This window comes from Hippopotamus amphibius, chromosome 16 (genome assembly GCF_030028045.1).
Source record: "Hippopotamus amphibius kiboko isolate mHipAmp2 chromosome 16, mHipAmp2.hap2, whole genome shotgun sequence".
In the NCBI taxonomy this organism is placed as follows: domain Eukaryota; kingdom Metazoa; phylum Chordata; class Mammalia; order Artiodactyla; family Hippopotamidae; genus Hippopotamus; species Hippopotamus amphibius.
In genome coordinates, this window is record NC_080201.1 from 12,949,948 (window position 1) to 12,975,922 (window position 25,975).

At 37.5% G+C, this 25,975-nt stretch overlaps 1 protein-coding gene and 1 pseudogene across 3 annotated transcripts in view; both read left to right on the plus strand.

The window, feature by feature from the left end:
• The window catches only part of GLG1 (golgi glycoprotein 1), a 150,487-nt gene that overhangs the window by 78,900 nt on the left and 45,612 nt on the right, over nucleotides 1–25,975 (plus strand). For all 3 annotated transcript variants that reach the window (XM_057712804.1, XM_057712806.1, XM_057712805.1), the window contains exons 2-3: nucleotides 9,553–9,585; nucleotides 22,906–22,992. In XM_057712804.1, coding sequence (XP_057568787.1) covers nucleotides 9,553–9,585; nucleotides 22,906–22,992 — 120 coding nt within the window. The remainder of the gene's footprint in view (nucleotides 1–9,552; nucleotides 9,586–22,905; nucleotides 22,993–25,975) is intronic.
• On the plus strand, nucleotides 68–919 carry LOC130838924 (STING ER exit protein-like; annotated as a pseudogene).

Genomic DNA, 25,975 nt, shown 5'->3' on the forward strand with positions numbered 1-25,975 from the left:
CCGACCTGGTGGGGAATATGATGACGGTGACAAGCCCCTTGATGTCTGCTACTGTTCATGTTTCCAGATGGTCCTGGTGCTGGACTGTCAGAGAAATTACCCGTGATTCCCCGGGATTGGTCTATGTGAGTGATGCTGCCAAACACACCCACAAGTTTTGTAACAAGATGAAGACACTGTGTATCTTTGGAGGCCTGAAGGTATGACTGCACAGGAAAAAATGTGCAAAGTGTAGATTGCCACTCTTTTACCAGTCCCAGCTGAAGAATGCTCCATGACCTCCATTGTGGATGGAGCAGTAGTCAAGTTTGGCCAGGGTTTTGGGAAAATGAAATATATATACTCAGAAACAAGAGCATCCTAAGAAGGTGATGACCAAATGGACTAAAGACATGGGCATGTTCAGCTCTGTCACTGTGTCTGCTATTGATGAAGAGGAAGAGAAGATTGAGGTTTGGGAAGTTGCTGACTTGTGTGCACAGAATACCAAAGTGATTGAAAAACAGTTGGAACGCCAAATCCTGAGCAACAGGCGGTTGCAAGAGCTGGCTGAACTAGAAGCCAAGAAAGCAAACATGCAGGGGACCTTGACTGACAACCAATTCAAATGATCAGGACCTTTCTCTCAACCCACACTGGAAGCAAACATTTAGATCAAGAGGAAAAAGAACTTTTCTTAGAATACATGGACTGGTTCCTACCTTTATGCCCTAGCAGAAGGCTTTATGTTGCTTCCCTTTGATTCTCCTAGATTCTGTGAGGTCTATGAGTCCCTATGACTTGCTTTCTAGAGACAGATTTTTCTGAATCTTTCTGTATATAGTATATAGGTCTTCTGTACTATTTTTTGCCCATTTGATGTAAACTTCTTGAGCTGTGTAAAAACTCTATGAATAGATCAGTGCTTGAGTATCTCCAGTTTCTAAAGTAGCTGTTCTTATTTCTTCAAAGTTAATAAAATGTTTAAAGATTATTAAAAAGTAATTATACATTATTTACCTGTTGTTACCCCGCCACCCACTGGGAAGCACACAGGTAAATAACAGTAAATTGAAGCACCACTCTACACTGAGTTTAGCATATTTTATTTATTTATTTGTTTGTTTATTTATTTGCTGCATTGGATCTTCGTTGCTGCACGGGCTTTCTCTAGTCGAGGCAAGCAGGGGCTACTCTTTGTTGTGCGCCGGCTTCTCATTGTGGTGGCTTCTCTTGTTGTGGAGCACGGGCTCTAGGTGCGTGAGCTTCAGTAGTTGTGGCACATGGGCTCAATAGTTGTGGCTCACGAGCTCTAGAGCGCAAGCTCAGTAGTTGTGGTGCACGGGCTTAGTTGCTCCGTGGCATGTGGGATCTTTCCAGACCAGGGATTGAACCTTTGTCCCCTGCATTGGCAGGCGGATTCTTAACCACTGTGCCACCAGGAAAGTCCCTAGCATAACATATTAATTTGGACTATGGCAAACCACTGTTGGACCAATGTTGGGATTTTATCAGAATTTTGTATTTATCTCACCATATATTAGGAGATGCCAAATATGTAAGCCTACGAATTGTCACCACAGAGTTCCTCACTTTCTTGCTCAGGTCTCTGCCCTCTGTACAGAATATACCTTTCAAACTCCACACCTTAGTGTTCTGCCCTGGACAGGCCCCCCTCTCATCTGCCTCAGTCTACATGTAGTTTTACATTACCAAATCACAACCTCCTTTTAAGGCTGAACTCAATTGTCCCCTCCTCCATTAGACTCTCTTTGATTTCTATCATCCTAACTCATGAGGGGTCATGGTATTTCTTTCGTTCTTTAAAATATCAGCTCATTCAACTTTGTATGATGGTTAGGTATAGATTCATGTTTTACCTCCTCTACCACAGTAATTTACTTGAGAGCCAGCATCTGTAACTCTGTCTCATACCTTTTCTTTTTATCTCCCACTGAACCTGTATGTAAATCCTTTCCGAAAAGATGGATGAATGTTAAAGGATCATACAAAAGCAAAACTCTTTAGTGAATCAGAGCATTGTTGGACGGCACAAAGCCTTCGTTGATCACTGTTCTTTTGGAAAAACAATACTTAGCAGCTGTCCCCTGGGTACAAATAAAAATTAATTCTGATTGAGCCAGAATAAAGCTCTAAGAGAAACTTAGTTAGGAATCTAAGGGTTAATATTCAGTTTACACTTGCTTAGGGAAAGTTTACCAAGACTAAAAGGCTGAGTTTATCTAATCATTACCAACTATATTATTTTCAGGTTGCTTTTTGGTGGGCATGAGGGAAGTGGTTTGGGCCAAGTTAATAAATGGATTGCTCATATGATTGGAAGTTTACTGAGTTCTTAATGAGTAAACTCCCTGAAGAAAAATTTACTTACTACTGCAGTGGAGTGTTTCTAATCAGGAGGAGGCATCAGGCTGTTGTTGCCCAGCCTTTAGATTTTTGCAAGTCCATGAAAGCACCAATCCTGCTGATTTGTTTGTTTGTTTTCTCTTGGTGATTAATAAACAGAGTCTATTGCTGCTTAATTTAGTATCAGGTGTGATCTGGTGGGTAGTTGAACTTCAGTGGGTGTGAGTATAGAATGTTTCATATTTTAGACACAGTTTAACTCCCAAGCATTTCTGTTTTAGAAACTGGGACAATTTCCAAGATAGTTTTGTGAATCCTTTCATTTCTCCTGCCAGACTGATTAACTCAGCCTGTTTGCCTTTGGGGAAATCGTAGTTCCAGACTTCTACTCTCTGTAAAAATCATCCTCTTAAGTGAATGTGATGGTTGAATTAATTGAGAACGTTCAGACTCAAGCTTTTCAGCAGTACATTCTGAAATCTGTTTGTTGTGACTTTGACCAGCATAGAATGCTTAAGATGAAGTAGTAGGAAACCATAATCATAATTTGCAAATTACCTGCATTAAAAGATGTGGAATTCAACAAATACTTCTGTTTTTATGTTCCACATCTCAGCTTTTTCTCTTTTCTTTTCTTTTCTTTTCTTTTTTCTTTTCTTTGTCTGTGTTGGGTTTTAGTTGCAGCGTGCAGGATCTTACAGTGGTTTATGCAGGCTTCTCTAGTTGTGGTGATCAGGGGCTACTCCTTGTTACTGTGCACGGGCTTCTTAATTCGATGGCTTCTCCTGTTGCAGAGCACAGGCTCTAGATGTGTGGGCTTTAGTAGTTGTGGTGCACAGGCTCAGTAGTTGTGGCACACACGCTTAGTAGTTGTGGCACACAGACTTAGTTGTTCAGACGCATATGGGATCTTCCCAGACCAGGGCTCGAACCTGTGTCCCCTGCATTGGCAGATAGATTCTTTTTTTTTTTCTTCTTTAAGAACTTTTATTGAGATAGAATTGACATACAATAGACTGCATATATTTAAAGTGTACAATTTGATATTTTTGGCAGATAGATTCTTTTTTTTTTTTTTTTTTAATTTTATTTATTTATTATTTTTGGGGGGGTACACCAAGTTCAATCATCTGTTTTTATATACATATGCCCGTATTCCCTCCCTCCCTTGACTCCCCCCCCACCCTCCCTTGAGTCCCCCCCACCCTCCCCATCCCAGTCCTCTAAGGCACCAGGGATGTCCCTTAACTTTTTATTTTATATTGGTGTATAGTTGATTAACAATGTTGTGTTAGTTTCAGGCATACAGCAAAGTGATTCAGTTTACATATACATGTATCTATTCTTTTTCAAAGTCTTTTCCCATTTATGTTGTTACATAATATTGAGCAGAGTTTCCTGTGCTATACAGTAGGTCCTTGTTGGTTGTCTATTTTAAATATAGCAGTGTGTACATGTCAATCCCAAACTCCCTAACTATCCCTAACCCCCCCCCCATCCCCCCCGGGTAACCATAAGTTTGTTCTCTAAATCTGTGAGCCTGTTTCTGTTTTGTAAATAAGTTCATTTGTGGGTTTTGTTTGTTTGTTTTTAGATTTCACATATAAGCAATATATGTAAGTCAGTCTGTCTGACTTAGTTATGCATCTTCTTGAGGTTATGATGACAGCTGTGGATTCTCTTCTCAGGAAAATATACTTGCACACAGAAGTTTGTATTCAGTTTCAAGACAATCTCACTCCTAAGCCCGTTATGGATCTTAGGTGGTGAAATCCCTGTTTTAGTCCAAAGCCTGTCCTCGGGGGTCTATAGAAGTGACGTCTAAAATCACAGAGCTTCTATAGCTAAATACTTCTGCTAGTCTGTTGTTCTTTTTCCACAGTTCTATCCCTTAAAGCCCATTCTGAGTTTACAGAACTTAGAGGAAGGGCCAGGGGTATTAAGCCTTAAAATCGTTTCAGCTTGGCTTACCCAATTAGGAGATTAAAGTACAATAATACCCTAAACATTTAAATCATTGATTTAGAAAAGCCAGATGAACTAAGCAAAGTTTTTAATAGCCTGTTGTGGTTATTCAAAGGCTAATCCAGATCCCTAGTTGATCTAATTACCAGTTTCTTTCTCAGGCTGCTGGCATCTGGATTCATCAGTCTAGAGCACTAGTTCTATTTATTCATCCTGTCTACCTTTCTTGGTTTTGTTTTTTTTTTTTTTTGGCAGGAGGGAGGGGGGTTGTTGTTTTAAATTGGCCATGCCATGTGGCATGTGGGATCTTAGTTCCTCAACCAGGGATTGAACCTGTGCCCCCTGCATTGGTAGCGCAGAGTCTTAACCACTGGACCCCAGGGAAATCCCTGTCTACCTTTCTTTTTCTTGCACCGACCAAAGGCCTCCCATCATTGTGCTCAGCCTGACCTATTGACTCTTTTTTGGGGAGTATCAAGATGAAAGCACCACAATAAGCATCGGTTCCATTTACTATCATTATGTAGATTCCAGTTTTGTTGTCTCCTAACAATGTACCTTTGATTACATGACTTTGTTTCTCTGTATTTCAATATCTTTATGTGTAAATTGGATGCAATACCATTTTTCTTGCAGTCCATCATATTGTAAGAAATAAATGTAGCACCTAGCTCAGTACAGTGACAACTTTTACTATGTTCTGCTACACCCATCACATTCTTTTTTTTTTAAGCTCTTTATTGGAATATAATTGCTTTACACTCTTGTACCAGCTTTTGAGGTACACCAAAGTGAATCAGCTGTATTTATACCTATATCCCCATATCCCCTCCCTCCCGCGACTCCCTCCCACCCTCCCTGTCCTGGCCCTCTAAGGCATCACCCATCATCAAGTTCACCCATCACATTCTTTATTGGAGTCATTCAGGTGTCTTTAAGCACTCAGTGCTTGTCTCTCCTACAGTGCTATTGTCACATCATTCATTTAGCATTAACTGAGTTCCTTCTCTGTTTTAGTCCCTGCTGTGTTTGGTTGGGGGATGTATCACATTTTCTTCTCTTTCTCTTTCCTCTACTCATAATAATTTCTTAATCAATATAATGTATGCAACTTCAGCAGTCTTTTCTCCAAAATTTGATCATTAATTTAACAGAAAGTCATTCATGAGGCTTTTCATAAATTTTTTCCTCCCAGTTTTCCATTGTTAAGAGGACAGTTATTTTAATTCCAATGAGGAAACACTTGATGTAAGAGACTTTTCAAAGTCCAGATTTCTGTCTCCAGAGTAGTAGAGAGCAGCTAATAATGTGGCAAAGCTTAACTTCTAATTTGCTGCTTCCACAGGCTAGGAACCTTCATTTGCCTCTGATTTGAAGGGGTGGGGATGGGGTTAGGACTCCTAAACTGGTGAGGAGGAAGGTTTCAGCTCTCAGTTTTCTATCTTGATCATGTTCTTCTTATCATTTGAAAAAGCTATTAAGCATACCCTAGTAGATATATAGTTATTCATAAAATATTAATTATTCTAATATATAGAAACACTAAAGTATAAATTAAACCATGAGCTTTTCAAAAAAGAGAGGTTCTATTATTTTCTTCCTGAGCTCCAGGGGATCATCTAACTTGCATCCCCTTTGGAAATCATTCTTCTGTCTAAACCTTCAGGCCCAGCTCAAGTCCCTGTTCTTGCTCGCTTGCTTGATTTCACCATTTTGTTTCTACAACTAGATTGTAGACTACCTGAGGTTAGGGGCAGTGTCTTACCTTTCTCGTGTATCCCACAACAATTCCTAGCACAATTCTGGGTACTTCATAACTATTCAGTATTTACTTGCTGGTTGATTTCTTGGGATCATTTCAGAGTATTATTTCACTGATTGTTAATAAAAGGAAAAAATCCTCATCCTGTTTCTACCTTAGTAGTTCTGGTGTTAGTCCCCATACTATTCCCCATACTATTCCTGTTCTATGATTAAAGATGATTAAGCCTATCTGCATTTACAGATTTGCAGAAATAGATATACTATGTCTGGTGAAGTGACTTGATTGGGCCCTCATGGCAATCGTGCAGGCTAAGAACCAGACCTGTGTCAGCACCCACATTTGTTTTTGTTTTTTGAGATTTCTGTCTTTTAGTTTCTTATCAAATGGCTGAGTGCTAAACTGAAGCATTTCCTTTTTATGCTTTCTCTGGAGTTCATTTGTGCTGGCATTATACATGTTGCCACTGTTTGGGTATACTATTTTATATTTTGCAGGTCTTTCTTCTGTTCCTCTGAACCACTACTATGTCCTTTGACTCTAAAGGCGCTTTTAAGTTTATGAGAGTAATTATTCATAATTACACTTAGAAATTCTTTATAGCTGTTCGGTTCATTGAATCTCAGCGGCTTAACATCGTAACCTTGTTCTCGTGGCATTCCTATATTGTCATTTTCTCTTTGTGGGTAGAAAAACTAAATCTAGAAAGAAAAAAAAATAAGACTTATTTATTGTCAATTGCAAATCAAGACAGCAAGAGAGATGAAAACCATACACTGACCTCCAGATTTGCAGTTCACTTTTGTCTCTGTGGACTGTGTCGTTCCTTCATAAAAGATGCAGTACTCTGTACTAAATTAGGTCATTGCAGTTGCCAATTACAACCTAAAGGTTTTGAGATTTTTCTTATTTAATTTGCCTGATAGGCTTATTAGGCTTTTTTTTTCTTCTTCATTACAAACATCCTCAAAATTTCAAGGGCTTATAATGACAAATATTTATTTTTCTTGTTCATGGCTATGCAAGTCAGGTGGGGTGGCTGTGCTCTGGGCTACAGATTAGGTTTAGGTCTGCTCCACGTGTCTCTTCTCCTTGTACTAGCAGCTGTCTGTACATGTTTTTCACATCAGGTATGGCAGGAGTGTGAGAGTACAAGCCAAACCAACCAAGCACATTTAAAGCCTCTGCTCATATTATGCCTGCTAAAATCCCATTGGCCAGAGCAAGTCAGTGGCCTAACCTAACAGTGTATACTTAGTCCACAACAGGAGGCTGTGCAGAGTTACAGGGCAGAGGATCTGAATATCAAATCCTATTAAAAAAGAGTGGAAAATTGGGAGAAATAATCCACTTTACCACTGTAGGAAAGCAAGACGCTAAAGCAATCATTAATTTGCTAATAATATAAGTCCTGTGGACTGTAAACATGGCAACACTTTTTTCCATGGGTAACTTAAATCTTACTGACTACTCTACTTAGAAAACTCTCCAGTGCTCTGAATTTCTTTCAAGAATGCCCCTTTAATCCAAAGTTATTGTTTAATAGAAATGAGCATAAGAAGAGATGCTAGTGATATTAATTGTCATCTGTGCTTTGAGAAGGAGCAAGCATTGCTGATTGACTGGAAAAAACTGAAAGGATAGATTAAAAGGGGATAAGGTAGAAAAGTGCCTAAACAAAATAATCTTGCAAATCAACTGTTGAAGGTTATAAGTTAAACACTTGGAATTGAAGTGACGGGAACAGAGTTAAGCTAGATTAACTCACTATGGAGGCTGATTTCTGAGACTCAGAAAGACACCTCAGAAAGGCATTAAAATATCTGTTCTTGGGAATTCCTAGGTGGCGCAGTGGTAAAGAATCCGCCTGCCAAGGCAGGAGACATGGGTTCGAGCCCTGCTCTGGGAAGATTCCACATGCCATGGAGCAACTAAGCCCGTGCGCCATTAAAAAAAAAAAAAAAAAAAAAATCTATTCTTACTTAGACAAGGAAGGAGAAAGTTCAGAAGTGCTGTGTTATAATCTCATGATTGCCTAGCAATCTAATTGAAGGCAATTTTGATATAATATTTTATAAGTAAGTACATAAATGAGTTTGTACATTAGAATTAATGCCTGCTAAATACTGTAGTGGAATGAATAGTTCCCTAGAAATCTTTTTCTTCCTGAAGTAATGCTAGGTGTGTCTGCTTAATTTGTTAATATTTACTGTTTTCTGTATTGCCTTATTTCTATCCTTGAGTAGGGAGAATCTTTATTTTGAAAATTGCATCTTTTACAGCCTATGTTAGGAATATTTCATAGAGGGGACACAGAAGTTAACTTCGTTTGAATAGGTTGGAATGCTGTGGAAACTCAGAGAAAATAGTGCTTTATTATGGAGTGTGTTATGACAAATGTATCTCCTTTAAAGGTATGAACAAGGAAATTAAAGGAGAAGTGTATGGCAAAGCTATGCAATATTAGGTATAACCTAGTCTACATCCATCTATCTATCTATCTATCTATCTATCTATCTATCTATCTATCTATCTATCTATCATCTGCGTTGGGTCTTCATTGCTGTGCACAGACTTTCCCTAGTTGCGGAGAGCGAGGAGCACTCTTCGTTGAGGTGCGAGGGCTTCTCTCATTGTGGAGCACGGGCTCTAGGCACACGGGCTTCAGTAGTTGTGGCACACAAGCTCAGCAGTTGTGGCTTGCGGGCTCTAGAGCACAGGCTCAGCAGCTGTGGCGCACAGGCTTAGTTGCTCCGTGGATCAAGAATTGAACCAGTGTCCCCTGCATTGGCAGGTGGATTCTCAACCACAGTGCCACCAGGAAAGTCCCTAGTTGACTTTTTTGCCCCAGAATTGAAAGTTCATTTTGTCTCTGTTATATATACCTGGCTTTATGAGCAAATGTATTCATGGGACTATATAAATAATTTCTGTTTTTTTACACTTTGTATTTTTAATCATAGACCTGCAAGATTATAGACTCATTAGAAGTTACAAACAGTACATAGAGGTCCTGTGTACCCACCACCTTGCTTCCCCTAATGGTGACATGAGACTAATATTTAAATCATTGTTGGACCTTTTTTGCTCTCTTCAATAAGCCTTTTTTATTTTAGATATCTAGCTTTCTTTATAGTGAGGGCACTTGTATTGTGCCTGATCCTCTTTAGCTTTCAGAACTATGAAGTATCATGTAAGGATCCTTCTGTCACTGTTGCTTTATCTCTTTAGTACATTCATCTCCATTTGCCCAACTTCCAGGTTGTATCATTGATTGGGAAGGGACTGTGTCTCATCTACCTTTCTGGTATATTTCTCCCCAACAAACTAAAAGCTGTATAAGCCCCATTTTACTCCTCATATTGAAGAAATATATTCAGTTGAATATTCAGATTTCTTGTTTTGAGTTTATTTTGATGGTGTTTGAAAACTTGAGAGGATTTTTTTTTAACATCATCTCTTTTTTTTTCCCCTTTCAGCCTGAAAATGAAATTTCTTCAGACTGCAATCATGTAAGTATGGATTTTCCATAACTTGCCATATGTGCTTTATATATATGATGACAGATATTGGGATGCTCTTTCTGTTGTTCTGGGAAGCATAATGTTTTCTTAAATTCACTTAATCTTAACAAGAGGATGATTAACCTTATTTAAGGGCCACAGTAAATCTACAGATACTCCTCTATTGTGGAAACCAGTAGGCTCTGCCAAATAATATTTATATACTTAAGTTTAAATTTTTCTTCAGGTATAGCTACCATGTGAAATTGTTTGTTTGCATGTTGAGTTTACAATTGTAGAGTTTTGTATTTTAAAGTTGTTTCATTTAGTCATCATGCAGTCATCTATGTGCCAAACACTGTGGTAGAAACTAAAGACACGCAAATAAACACCTTGAAGATAGAAACATATATTAGACTTAGCAGATAAGAACTCCAGAGATAACTATGATTGATACATTCAATGTCATATATATATATATATATATATATATATCCCCATATTATATATAGTCTAACATTAAAGGAATAGTGATGTGAAATCAAATCTGTGCAGAAAGTACTAGGTGCTTCAGCAGAAGCCTGTAAGAGTACAGTGGGGACACAAGAGTGAATTTTGCCCAGGTGGGTTGATGGCAGGAAACAATAGTGGAGATGATACTTGAGTTGTGTCTTAAAAGAGGATTAATTATATGTCTGACAGTACTGGAAGAAGTCACTCTGTCTCCACATTATTTGATAGTTTAAATGGGTGACTGCAAGAATAAAGAAGCAGGTTGGCTGCTTAAGTTGACTACTTATTCTAAAGAAAGCCTAGATAGGTCAGAGAGTTAACGTAAAAATAAAACCACAAGAGTAGCAGAAGAAAACATGAACAGAGGGTAGGATTTTTAAAACATGATACAACCTCAAAAATATTAAAAAAAAAAAAAAAAGATTTATAAATCTGATTGCATTAAAAACTCAGAAAAGTGGACCTTGGTGGTCCAGTGGTTAAGACTTGGCATTCCAGTGCAGGCAGGTGCAGGTTCAATCCTTGGTTGGAGAGCTAAGATCCCACCTGTCTCGCAGACGAAAAAGCAAAACATAAAAAAGGGCAATATTGTAACAAATTTAATGAAGACTTTAAAAATGGTCCACATCAAAAAAAAAAAAAGAAAGAAAGAACCCCTCAAAAAACAGATTTGAGAGTTTTATCCCTCAAAAATGTTATGTAAATTATGAAAAAATATTTGCAACGCAGATGAAAAGGACTACATTCTTTAATAGAAAGTGTGTTAATAAACATAGACAACAGACGTAAATAGACTGTTCACAGGAAAAGAAAAAGATGTCCAGTAAACAACAAAAATTTTGATTCTCTCATAATTAAAGTGTGAAAACCAAAAGAAAAATCAGGGCTTCCCTGGTAGCACAGTGGTTAAGAATCCACCTGCCAATGCAGGGGACGTGGGTTTGAGCCCTGGTCTGGGAAGACCCCCACATGCCTGGTGTACCCCAACAGCTGAACCTGTGCACTAGAGCCTGCGAGCCATAACTACTGAAGCCCAAGTGCCTGGAGCCTGTGCTCTGCAACAAGAGAAGCCACCGCAATGAAAACCCTGTACACCACAGTGAAGAGTAGCCCCCGCTCTCCACAACTACAGAAAGCCTGCACACAGCAACAAAGACCCAACGCAGCCAATAAATAAAAATTAATTAATTAATTTTAAAAATTAAAATTAAAAAAGATGGAACCAGTGAGTGGCCACACCACATTTCATTTAAAAAAAAGAAAGAAAAATCAGTGCACTGTTTTTATCCATCTGAATTAAAAATTTGATAAATATACAGTATTGACAAGAATATGGGGATTTAAGCATTCTCTAGCCCACCAATCAGTGAACTGCTACCCATTGGCCAAACCAGACTGCTACTGTTTTTATGCATAGTTTTATTGGAACACAGCCACGCTCATTCATCTACATACTGTAGCTGCTTTCCAAGTTATAATGACAAGGTTGAGTAGTTGCGACAGTGACTATAGGTTCCTCAAAGTCTAAAATATTTACTTTCTGGCCCTTGTGGGGAAAGTTTGCTAAACTCTCTTCTAGCCTATGTATAGGAACATAAATTAAAAAAAACTTCTTTATAAAGGAGTCAACTTAAAATGACATTTGATATGGCATTATTATGGCATTATTTATTAAGCAAAAGATTAGGAAAAAGTTCTCAAAATATATTAGTAGACTGAATTTGACAAAGAGGAAGCCCAGAAAAAAGCTGATCTCCAAAGGATATTACACTGCTGAAAATGGGGACAAAGAGTATACAGAAAACAGAAGGATTGATGTCCTAATAAAGAGAGATTAGGACACAGACGCAGGAGAAGATGGACATCTACAAGTCAAGACGAGAGCCCTCAGAAGAAATTGGTGCTGCTGACACCTTGATCTCAGACTTCTACCCTCCAGATTTGTGAGCAAATAAATTTTCGTTGTTTAAGCAACCCAGTTTGTGGTATTTTGTTATGGCAGCCCTACCAAACTAATACATTTGGGTTGGGATGGAATGCATTATAATTTTTCCCATTAAAGTTAATGAAGCAATTTTAAAAAATTGAATAGCCTTCCACTTAATAGGGAGTTCAGGAATGAATTAGTATTGGTAAGCAAGAGGTAAGCGGGAGTTCCCTGGTGGTCTAGTGGTTAGGACTCGGCCCTTTCACTGCAGTGGGCCGGGGTTCAATCTCTGGTCAGGGAACTAATATCCCACAAGCTGCACAGTGCAGCCAAAGGAAAAAGAGAAGAGAGAGAGATAAGATATTTATGAACAATTTTTGGGCCAGTGAATTTGAAAATGTTGATGCAGTGGACAAATTCCTAGAAAAACAAACTTACCAAAACTAACACAAGAAGTGGAAAATCTGAATAAGCTATAGTTAAAGTTTTGAATCTGTAAATAAATATTTTCCCATAAAGAAAACTCTGGGACCAGATGGATTTATTGGTTAATTTTTACAGACATTTACAGATGAAATAACACCAGTCTTTCAGAGAATAAATAAAAACATTTTTCTGTTCTAATATTATGAGGCTAACATAATATTAATATCAGTTGACACGACACGATATAACAGGAAAGGAAACATATAGACCAGTGTCTCTCATGAACCATATATGAAAAAATGCTAAGCAAATTAGTAGCAAACTGAATCCACTGAAATATAAGAAGGGAAATATATTAGGACTGAATTGGGTTTATGCCAGACTTGTGAGCTTAAAATTTAACATTTGAAAAATTAATCACAGTAAAGGAGAAAAATCATATCATCTTCTCAGTGGATAGATATACTAAAAAGCATTTTATTAAATTCAATACTAGTTTTTTAAGCTTTTATTATGGGAAATGTTCTAACATTATTAGACTGAAGGTTGCAGGATGTAAGATTGCTATATAAAAATCACTTGTATTCCTGTTAATCAGCAATGAATAATCTGAAAATGAAATTAAGAAAACAATTTCATTTACAATACTATCAAAAAGAATCAAATACTTAAGAATAAATTTTAAAAAGAAATGTAAGAGTATACACCGAACTCTGTAGAAACATCCTTGAAATTAAAGACTTAAATAAAGGAAAAGATACACTGTTTTCATGGGTTGGAAAACTAATACTGTTAAAAGGCAGTACTCTCCAAATTGATCTAGGTTTAATACAATCCCTGTGAAAATTTCTGACGACTTTGCAGAAATTGATAGCCTGATCCTAAAATTCATATGGAAATACAAAGAATCCAGAATAGCCAAAACACTTTTTAAAAAGGAGAACAAAGTGGGGGGCTTCCCTGGTGGTCCAGTGGTAAAGAATCCGTCCTGCTATGCAGGGAACTCGGGTTTGATCCTTGGTCTCGATCCCTGGTTGGGAAACTAAGATCCCACATGCCACTGGACAACTAAGCCTGCACCCCACAACTACTGAGCCCACACGCCTCAGCTAGAGAGCCAGCATGCGGCAAACTATAGAGCCCACACTCTCTGGAGCCTGCGTTCCACAACTAGAGAGAGAAAACCCGCACGCCACAAATAGAGAGAAGCTGGCGCACCGCAACAAAGATCACACATGCCACAAATGCAGCGTGACCCAATGCAGCCAAAAATATAAATAAATAACATACATACATACATACATACATACATAAATACATCTTATCACATAATTTCTGTTTTTTAAAAAAATTCAATTTATTTAAATTAAAACAACAAAAACCAATTCACCCATTTCTGCCACCTCTGGCAACCACCAGTCTGTTCTCTGTATCTGTGAACTTGGTGTTTTGTTTTTAAGATTCCACATAAAAGAAAGACCATATGGTATATGTCTTTCTGTCTGACTTATTTCAATAGCATAATGCCCTCGAGGTCCATCCATGTTGTTGCAAGTGGCAAGATTTCCTTCCTTTTATGGCTGAATAATATTCCATTCTGCGTGTGTGTGTGTGTGTGTGTGTGTGTACACACATTTTCTTTAACCATTTAACACTTATATTGTTTCCATATCTTGGCTATTGTAAATAATGCTGCAATGAACATAAGAGTAAATATATCTTTTTGAGTTAGTGTTTTCATTATCTTCATATAAATACCCAGAAGTGGATCATCTGGTAGTTCTATTTTTAATGTTTTGAGGAACCTCCACACTGTAGTGGCTGTACCAGTTTGCATTCCCACCAAGAGTGCACAAGGGTTCTTTTTTCTTCACCTTCTCACCAATACTTGTTATTTCTAGTCCTTCTGATGGTAGCCATTCTAACAGGTATGTGGTGATATCTCATTGTAATTTGGTTTCCCTGATGATTATTTTTTCATATACCTGTTGGCCATTTGTATGTCTTTTTTAGAAAAATGTTTATACAGATCTTCTGTTTATTTTTAATTTTCTTTTGGTTTGTTTTTGCTATTGAGTTGTATGAGTTCTTTATCCCATATTTGATTTGCAACTATTTTCTCCCATTCAGTAGGTTGCCTTTTCATTTTGTTGGTGGTTTCCTTTGCTGTGCAGAAGCTTTTTAGTTTGATATAGCCTCATTTTATTTTTGCTTTTGCTTTTGGTGTCAGATTCAAAAAATCATCACCAAGACCTTTGTGAAAGAGCTTACCTCCTGTTTTCTTCTAGCAGTTTTATGGTCTCATATCTTGAGTTAATTTTTGTGTCTGGTGTAAGGCAGTGGTCCAGTTTCATTCTTTTGTATGTGGGTGTCCACTTTTCTCAGTACTATTTATTGAAGAGACTGTTCTTTCCCCCACTGCATATTCTTGGCTCCTTTGTTGTAAATTAACTGAAATATATGCATGGGTTTATTTCTGGGATCTCTATTCTGTCCCACTGATCTATGTGTCTGTTTTTATGGCAACGCCATATTGTTTTAATTACTATAGCATAAAAACTCAATAGCAAAAAATAGAAATTGTGCCATAAGATACAATATAACTACTGTATGGACAAATTTAGGGTAAGCCCTTAATTAAAAAAAAAGAAAAGAAAAGAAAAAGAGAGAAGAAAAATGGGTAAGATACTTGAACATCCATGTCTTAAAGATGATACTTGAATGACCTACAAATGAATGGAAAGTTGCTCATCCTCATTAGTAATCAGGGAAATGGAAATTAAAACCTCAATGAGATACTAGTATCTACATTCACATTAGAATTGCTAAAATTCAGAAGACTGGCAGTGTTAATACCGGGTGTTACTGTGAATATAGAATAAGGGAGCTTTCATGTACTGATGGTGATAATGTAAATTAGTATAAAACTACTTTCAAAGCTGTTGGGTATTACTTACTAAAGCGGAACTTAGGCATAATATATAATACAGCCTTTTCACTCCCAGGTACTTACCCCACAGAAATGCTTATATATCTGTCTACCCATGTAAGGAACATTTATAGCACCTCATAATAGCCCTGTGAGTAATAAGTTAACAAAACCTTTCTTTCCTCATCAGGAGAATTTGAATCCTGTTAACTACCTAGCTCAGTTTCCTGGTGACCTTATAAGGGTAAAATACCAACTAAGGTTCAAGGCATTATTACTTATGATAAAAATGACCCTGATTGGTAAGTTCTATATGGATTGGGAAGAACTATAAACAAATTGTAAATACTCAATGGGGATGCCATACTACAGGTTTCCCTGAATGTGGTGACTCTTGTACCTGGGTGTGTTCCTTGCCAGGACCCTGGAAACTATGCCCAGAGGGCTGTTTCAAGAGATAATGGCTCCCATGGGGCATGAGGTTTCTAAGCCAAAGCTCCCTCTTCCAGTACCTATTGTGAGTGTTGTCTGCTTACACCTGAGCTGTCATCTGGAGAGAAGATACCTCCAGATGGCAACATAGACTGTTGCCATGACTCCCATTGGAGAGGAACAATCGATGCTGACCTGCTGACAGCATGTGGTTCCTGTCTTTTATCCAGCACAGGCTTTTCAACAAATTCCAGACTCCAAGTGCTGATTTCAGATTTCTGCGTTGTCTCATGGTCATTTCTAGAACTGAACTCTTGATTTTCTACTTCTAAACCTCTCTTGTTACAGTTTTCCCAATCTCAGTTCCTCCCATGGCTCAAATCAAAAACCTTGATTCCTCTTGTCCTCTTATATCCCACATTCAATCTGTTACCAGCCTTCCTGGCTGGCTGCTCCTTTTGAAATGTGTCCTGAATCTGACCATTTTCACTGCTACCCCCTGGTTCAAGCCATCCTCAGTTCTCTCCTGTGCTTCTTTAATAGCCTCCTAAGTAGTCTCCTTTCTTCTGCCCTTGTCCCTCTACAGTCTGTACTCCATGCTACAGCCTGAATGATTCCTCTTACAGGTAAGTCAGGTCCTATTACTTCCCTGCCCAAAAACTCCTAAAGCTTTTTTCTCACTGATTAAACTCCCAGGTCCTTAACAGTGGCCTACAACACATGCAGAGAGCAGAGACCTGCTCCTTGGCCTCTTCTACCACTGTCCCCCTTGTTAACTCTATTTAGGCCACAGCAGCCTCCTTGCTATCCCTCAGATAATCACAGAATGTGTCTGACCTAGGTCTTTTGCATTTACTGTTCTTCATGAAACAAACAGTCATCTTCTGAGGATATTCATTTTCCTTGTCCCCCTCTATTATATAAAGTAGCATCCCTTGCACATCACTTCAGTTCTTTTATCTTAGCGTAATTTTCTTTATAGCATTCATCACCTGATCTATTTATTTGATCATTTGCTATTATCTTTCTCTCCTTCATACAGTGTAAACTACTTGAGGGCAGGGATTTTGCCTTTCTTTGCTCACATCTGTCTTAAGTGGTGCCTGGTATGTATTAGCCACTCCAAAAAAGAAAAGAAATTGAAAAATATGAGAAAATTTCCAAGAACTGAAGGATGAGTGTCTAGATTAAAAGTGCCCACTCAGTGCCTCACACCATGGATAGAAAGATAACCTAAACCAATTTCAGGGTTCTGAAAAGAACCCTGGGAATAAACAAAAGATCCCAAAAGCTTTCAGAGAAAAAAATAGTAATTAAAGTACTGGGAGTTTGAATAATATACTTCTCATTAGCATTGATGAAAACTAGAAGAGAGTAGGCCAGTGCCTTTAAAATCATGAGGAAGAATTATATTTAGTCAAGGTAATACAAAATGGACATTTCATACATAAAATTTTTCAAGACATTTTCTACCCATACATGTTTTCCCATAAAGTTGCTAGATGATGTGCTTCAACAAAATGAGGGGACACACCAAGACAAAGAAAATTAAAGAATCCAGTACCATCAGCCTAAGAAAAAGCAAAGGAATTCCGAGGATGATGGTGAAGGATGACACCTGTGCAGTGGCTTAGATGACAATCAGTCTTGACTGAAGCAGGAAGATGGAAGACTCCAAGAGGAATGTCTCACCTGAGTGATCACTTGAGGCATTTGAACATTGTGAGAGACTTGTTTTTCCAGTAAAGAGATGGGGGATTAATTAGTAATGGGTATATGGAAAACAGGCTTATGACTGTTAACTATATGACAAACTAAATATTGAAAGAAATATAACATTCTGTATGGCTCATTATGTATAGTTTTTTACATGAACAATAACGTAAATAATATCTAACAACATTATGATTTAACTATATTGGGAGGGTAGGGATCAAGAAGAGGGTATGAGAGTTCATTCCTTATCTTCTATAGTATAAAGCTATTATAGAATATTATAGAATATCTAAAACTAACAAGTCAAGAAATAGCAATTTAAGTAACTTAAAAGTATGGAGGTAATTACCATAAGAAAAAGCTAAAAGAATTGTCTCTGGGGAATGGGTAGGACTTTAGAAAGGGACTTTGTGGGGAACTGCTTGTTTATTTAGATCTACTACCTTTGACTATTTAACTAAACAGACAACATCCCTAAGATTTTTAAAACAACAACAGAAATAGAATTACAGATGTAGAAAACAAACTTATGGTTACCAGGCAGTAAGGCAGAGGGAAGGATAAATTGAAAGTTTGGGATCAACACATACACACTACTATATATAAAATAGATAACTAGTAAGGACCAACTGTATAGCACAGGGAACTCCACTCAATACTCTGTAATGGCCTATATGGGAAACGAATCTTAAAAAGAGTAGATATATGCATATATATAACAGATTCCCTTTGCTGTACACCTGAAACTAACACAACATTGTAAATCAACTATACACCAATAAAAATTTTTAAAAAAATTTTCCTTCACTCCCCACACCCAAATCTTGTCATTATTCTAAATAAGTATCTCAAATATATCCAGTCTTCTTCCATCCAACAAGTCTTGCCTCTTAACTGGCCCACTAACCCCCTCAGTGTGGCCCTTCTCTACACAACCAGAGTTCATCTTTTGAGTTCTCTGGTTAAAATTATCCATTAGCTTCTCATTTCCTTTAAGATAAAATTTAGATTCTTTAATATGAGCTATAATACTCAGTGTGATCTAACACCTCTCCTTCCCTAATCTTTCATATCCTCAACTCCAGCCATTCTGAACTATGGGGTTCTCAGAAGGTATCATTATTCTTTCTGGCCTTTCTACCTTTGCAATCCTAGAACCCCAGTCCTCCTCAGTTCATCTGACAAAATTCCTTCTTACCCCTGGCCCAGTATAACTTGACCACTACCACCCTCACTTATCCCTCCTCAGCAATCAGTGTGATATATTCTTCCTTGTATTCCTGTCATGTCCTCTGCACGCTTCTGTCAGCATGTTTATCACACGTGTTCTTATTGCTTATTTTCTTCCCAATGTGACTCTTCCTTCTTTTGTCTTCTGTGATTGAGCTTCTTAAGTGCTGAGACAGCGGCTTTTTTTTTTTTTTTACTTCCACCTTTCTCAACCCTGTCACCTAATATGATACTCAGATTATAGTAGTGACTCAGTACATATTTGGGGTGGGGGGAGATGGGTGGGTAGGTGGATTCAAAGATGAGCATCTTAAATTTAAGGAAATCAAAGCTGAAATACATCATGCTAACCAATAGTATTTATTGTCAAATTGCAGTTATTTTTCTTAGTTGTTTATAGCCACTGAGAGGAAGGGACACTTATCAAATATGGTGTAAACAATCAGCCCTTAGTAATTAAGTGTAATGTGTGTTTATCTGTTTTCTGGAGGAAAATGTACTTGTGGCAACCTATGCTGAATTCCCTTTTTACCTATATTCCTGAAAGAGAATAATAATGCATTAATAAGTCATATTAAAAGTGAAAGACAAGAAAGTAGGTTAATGGTTGCAAACGATGGGAGTAGGAAGGGTGGGGAGTGATAGAACAGACATGAGGTTTCTGCTGGCGTGATGGGAATTAGAAAGTGGTGATGGTTGTGCATCCTTGTGAATACAGTTGACTCTTGAACAACACAGGTTTGAACTGCACGGGTTCACTTATATACAGATTTTTTTTCAGTTGTAAATACTGCAGTACTGCATGAATCTGAGCACGGGGAACTGTGGATGCAGAGGGCCCCCTATAAATTATACTCAGGTTTTCAACTGCAGAGAGGGTTGGTGCCCCAATGTGGGCATTGTTTGAGGGTCAACCATATACTAAAAAAACACTGAATTGTACACTTCAAAATGATGAATTTTATGGTAAGTGACTTATAACTCAAAAAATGAAAAAAAAAAGATGAGAGGTAGAATATTTATCATTAGACAATAGTATCATAGTTATCTGGGAGGAGTCCTGTTTCTAAGGAAATTTATACCTATTGTCAGAACAAATAAGGTTCCAAATTATAAGTTAAAGACATTCAAGAGATCTAAATGATTATCTGAATGGTTTTTGACAGAAAATCTGTTTCTAGCCCAATCATAGGACATCTGAGTTTGCATTTGATAAAGTAAGGAAATACTGTGGTTGGTTGGTTTGTTTTTTGACATTTGTTGCTGTTCACTCCAAATCAAGTACCAGACAACATTTCTCTTTCTTGTATTTTCCCTTCCTCCCCTCCCCCTCGTCTCCTCTCTTTCTCTCTTTTTTTTACATGAAAGAAATGGCATTGGGTCAGCTGCAAGTCACTCAATAAGGAGGGCATTTTTAATCTGTCTTTGGTTTGATGTACATGCAGAATTAGAATGTGTTGCTTTAATTTTTTTTAAGAACTTTTATTGAGATACAATTGCCATACAATTAACTGCATTATTTAAAGTGTACAATTTGATAATTTTTTTCTTATTAGTAATATATATATGGCAATCCCAATCTCCCAGTTCCTTCCACCCCAACCCCACCCCCCACCCCACCCGCTGCCACTTTCCCTACTTGGTGTCCATATGTTCGTTGTCTATATCTCTGTCTCTGTTTCTGCCTTCCAAACCGGTTAATTTGTACCATTTTTCTATATTCCGCATATGTGTGTTAATATATGATATTTGTTTTTCTCTTTCTGACTCACTTCACTCTGTGTAACAGTCTCTAGGTCCATCCATGAATTAGAATGTGTTGCTTTAATTTTAAAATATAAAATTTAATTACCATGTAGTACTGACTTAGATAGACAGTAGTAAAGAGATAAATAGATAATAGTAAAATGTATTTGTCTAAATCTGACCTTGTCTTTTGAATCATGGGATTCATCTCTACTTCTGAGGAGCCAAGAGACCTAAGATGCCTTCAATTAGAACTAAGCTTCTATATCCATTCTCAGTTTGGCCTTATATATCCTATTGGTTGAACTTATCATTGTACATAGATTTGTTCTTTTGTTGATCTATTCAACAAATGTTTATCAGTGCCTATGTGTTGCATGCACTCTTCTAGGCACTGGACATATTGTGGTAAACAAGGTAAAAGTCCCAACTTCTTAGAGCTTTCATTATAGATGGTGGCCATATTCTTATCCCTTTTTCTAAAAACTCACTTATTAATGATAATTGGGAGATCAGAGGTTTTGTTTACTACTCTTTGTTTTTTGTTTTTGAGGAGGGAGGAAAGGAAATCCTACTCATCCTTTATATTTTATTTCTTCACAAAATTTTCCTCAGCACTCTTATGCAGAATTTACTGCCTGTTTCTCTGTTGTTCCTAATGCACTTTATTTTTTTTATGTATTTATTATTTATTTATTTGGCTGCGTTGCGTCTTTGTTGCTGTACACAGGCTTTCTCTAGTTGCGGTGAGCGGGGACTACTCTTCATTGCAGTGCGTGGGCTTCTCATTGTGGTGGCTTCTCTTGTTGTGGAGCACGGGCTCTTAGGCACGTGGGCTTCAGTAGTTGTGGCATGTGGGCTCAGTAGTTGTGGCACACAGGCTTGGTTGCTCCTTGGCATGTGGGAATCTTCCCAGACCAGGGGTACAAACCCGTGTCCCCTGTGTTGGCAGGTGGTTTCTTAACCACTGCCCCACCAGGGAAGTTCCCCCTAATGCACTTTATGTTAGCTTCTACTTGTAAAAAGCAAATCTGGTCGTGTCACTCCCTTATTTACCTTTTAGTGACTCTCCATTACTCTTGGGTTAAAGTTCAGATATGACTTATAAGAGCTTTATGATCTGGCCCTGGCCTGTGTCTCCAGAGTCAATCCTCCATTGAACTTTCAGTTCCTCTAACACACCCTGCTTCCCATTACAGTGAACTTCCACACATGCTGTTTTATTTACTTAAAAGTCTTCTCCTTACCCCTTTTAATATGGCCAACTGCTACTAATTTTTCAGATTTCATGTTAGCACTTTCTCTGGTAAACCTTCTCTGACCAGACCCCCTACTGCAGTTTGGGGTACTCCTTCCCTGTACTGCTGTGGCACCTTGTGATGCCATTAACCACATACTTAGTCACATTACCTGTCTTTACCATAGCCATACCAAACCACCACAGTGTTTGTCTTTCTCCTCCTGTTTTAACCCCCAGTTCCTAACACAGTATGTGCTCAAACATTTGCTTCTGTTTCCTGTAATGGCCTATGAAGCCCTTGAGATTAGACTGTGTGTGGTACATCATAAGACGTGCTAAGCAGATGTTTGAATGAATCAGTGAATGAGTGATTGTATTCTTTAGTCTTGGAGTGCAGCAGTCTGAAAGAAAGGCTTGTAAACTGCCCCTCCACCCCCCAAACCTCTTCATGTCCTACATCATACAAAGCCCCTGCTCTGTCTCTCCATCCGAGCAGAGTTTAAGAGGTCATTTTTGCTACTTTTCCAAAATTGAATCATGTATTGAAATATTTTAACTGAAGCTGCAAAGATAAAGTAATATTCAGCCCTCACCTGTGAATAGTAATGGCTCTAGAGATTTCATAGCTTAAGACATGTTAAAAACAGTTGTATAAACTAGACCTTATTGTGTGTATGTCAAGTTGAGGGTTTTAGAGGAATAAAGAAAGATATGCCAGGAAACTAGACTCTGGACAATACGCCTTCCTAAAAATGATCTATGAAAAGTACTGTTGATTGTGAAATCTGCAACTAGATCTACTGATTCTGAGCTTCTGGGTTAAACTTTTTGATTTAAGAAGAATTTTGCATATACAACCTACTTATATTTCCTCTAAAACCCTTATCAGGAATTTTGATTTTAATTTTTTTCCCAAAAAATTGTCCTTGAATAAAAATAGAAAAAAGTGTATGTCCGAATGGTGGTGTTTTATTTTGTCTGCACATTTTTTTCCTTTTATCTGTAAATACAGTGACATTTTATTTTTTTGTTCATTAACTGAAGTGTGTATATGCTTTATCTGACTTTGTATAATGGAATTTTATCATTTATAGTAACCACTCATGTTAAATTTCATACTATTCTAACTGGAGGGTTTTTTATTGTTTTTTTTCCCCCTCTTATACCTAGTTGTTATGGAATTATAAGCTGAACCTAACTACAGATCCCAAATTTGAATCTGTGGCCAGAGAGGTTTGCAAGTCTACCATATCAGAGGTAGGTTGTGAAAGAAAGAATTTTGTGGATATTTAATGACTTAGAAGAGAGAAAATTACATGTGTTGACCAGACCAGTCAATAAGAGAGGAATGATTAATTCAGTTACTTTTCTTGGAATTCACATATGTCTTGGTTCAGAGATAGGCTGGGCGGTGGACGGGGCGGGGGGGGGGAAATGTCATTAGACTTCTTTTTCTTAGTGTTCACCTATACTTACAGTAGGATGCTGCTGATTCAGACAAGTTGGAAATCAGGCTCTTTCTGTCCCCAAATGGAGAATATAATCACTTCTGTCATCAGTTAGTGCTCTCACACAGTGTACAATCTGCTTATGATTGAGGCATATCAGAATGGTTTCCCCAGGAGGCTCATAAACCTTCCTAAATGTTTTGGCTACGCACTTGGACCAGTTGAACCACAGAGGCATATGCTTCAAATAATAGGAGTTAACATTAAAAAGTTTGTAAAAAGATTGTGTATATTGTTATAAGTGGGTATTGAGTATAATGACAGAAATAATGACTGAAAATGTATAACGTTGTATGGATGCTAATTGGTGATATTTTTGAATCATTTCTCTTGGCTCAGTGTAAATATCAAATTATATTAGTGAAAATTGTGGTATTGAAATTTTTATTTTAATTTATTTTATTTTTTAGAATTAGTGATAGAAATTCCACGAAGCTGGGGATTTCTGTGTACAGAAAGAATCACAAAGAAAATAGTTGCTATTTTTCTTCCTCAAAGTTAATAAGCACAGATCTTGCATCATATAGATTTGTCCTCAAACTACCCTATTGATGACTTAATTCAGGACCATTTTCTCCTGAGCTCTTAAGGAAGACCCTACTCCAACCAGAGAAGTCCTCAGCTTGTGATCCTAACTTACATCATTATGGGATCTTATAGAACCTGTTTTCTACCTCAAACCTTCTACTACTGAATCAGATATGCTTTATCCTTTTAAAGCAGTGACCCTTCTTCATATCCATTGGGGCTTCAGAGTAGGATAGCTTGTTTTAAAACACTGGTCTTCAGCTTCTAGATTCAGTATTATGCACCTCAGACTCCCTTAGCTAGCTATGTGACTAGCTCTACATACCAGTTTGAGTGCCATGTTGGAATTTAGCTCAGAGAATATGCAGATTCTTCAGAATAATTTCACTCTTTGCTGGTTTTATCTGTATCTATAAAATAAAACTGGCTTCCTTGTAATGTATATATTATGTTATGGCCTGCTTGTAACCTTTTGGGGTGTTGCGGTTTTATAGAAGATTTGTGTAACAGGGACACTTCTCTCTCCTTAGAGGGGGATTCTACTGGAGTTAAGGAAATTAAATATCAGGAAGAACATAGTTGCCAACAAAATATTTTATTCTACATCTCCTCCTTATCTTCTTTCTTAATTTTGAAATCCTTTCAAGGAGGAAAACAACATCATAAGAATACTGAAGATTGCCAACCAAACTTTTTATTTAACTCTCCATGACTGAGTCAAATATAGCCTGCTTTTCTCCTGCCATGAGTCAAAAATAGAGTGACTGTAGCATTTTTTAATGGCACCTTAAGAATCTGCTCCCCAGCCACTTCAAGAGTTTACTCCCATTCATAAATATGTTGACGATTTAATGCTATATTTTGTTGTTAATCTTAGAAATTTTTTTTGTCGTCTTAAACTTGTTTCCGGTAGAGTGGTTGAAGAAAAGCATAAACTTTTTCTTTTTTTTTTTCTTTTTTTTTTTTTTTTTTTTGTGGCATTATTATCTTTATTTCTTGTAAAGAAAACAGGATTTTCATTAGATGCTGTTGTGTTGTTTTCCTCTGGTAGAGATAATAGTAAGATGGATGGCCCCATTCAGAGTCTATATACATTTTGAAAAGCATAAACTTTTAATTCAGACACTACATCTGGTTGTAATTGGTGGTGAACAAATAGGTACTACACTTCTGTGTTTCAGTAAAATCTCAGGTGGTTGAAGCTAAATATACATGTAATTCCTTATTGAGGCTCCAGTGCAAAATATCTCTTGGTTTTTCTTCAGAGTTTTAAACCATTGATTGCCCAGTATTAGAGCCTATGTGAATACTTGTACTTCATTGTTTTAAAACCCAGGTGTCTGCCACTAGTCCTATTTTTCGGGGGGCGGGGGGGGGGGGTTATGCAGGGTTTTTTCAGTGATTGAATTATGAATGCTGAGATTTTCAAGCAGCTATTTCTTTCACTTTTGACACTTACCTCTGTTTTGCTTTAAAAAAAAATCACAAAAACCCCTTTTCTTGGAAATATATTCATGGCCCTCTTTTTTAGGCATCACCAAAAAAAAGCTCAAGGTTAAGCTGAAAGAATTGCATTCAGCTTGTTGACTGTTGAAGATCTCTGCTGCCTCTTGAAGCCAGTGTGAGGCTATTTAATTTTCCAGGTTTGCTTCTTTAAAAGTAAACACAATTTTCTCTCTTGAACTGAGTCTTTGACTTGCTCTGGATTTAATCCTGGGGTTAGACATGAAGAGACCCAGTGGCCCACAGGACAGTTAGTATGTGGTATGTCCTTCCCCCAGCACCTTTTAGAAAAGGAGATTGTATTTGTCTTATCAAGTATACATATTTACCGTAGGTGGTGTAATAGTGGAGAATGGTCTCTTTTGGTTTCAAAAAAAAACTAATAAAACATTCCCTTCTCATTTATATTGGAAATAAACATTTACATTTGGCTCCTTCCTCTTGTCAAAACTGCCATTTTTGTTTGTTTTTTTAAATTGCTCCAAATGCAGTAGGCTTTTTCTAAACAACCTTCTCTGCTTTATAATTCAAGCTTAAAACCCTATAAGTAGTTTTCACTTTTTTATGCCTGAATTTCAACATTTTGGGGCTAGTTTCCTTCATTAGCACTTGTGGTTTTATGTGCACTTTGCAGAAACACTGCCCATGTGGTGTCACTCTGTCCTTGATCCACTAGATCATATGTCTGAACCACCCAAATC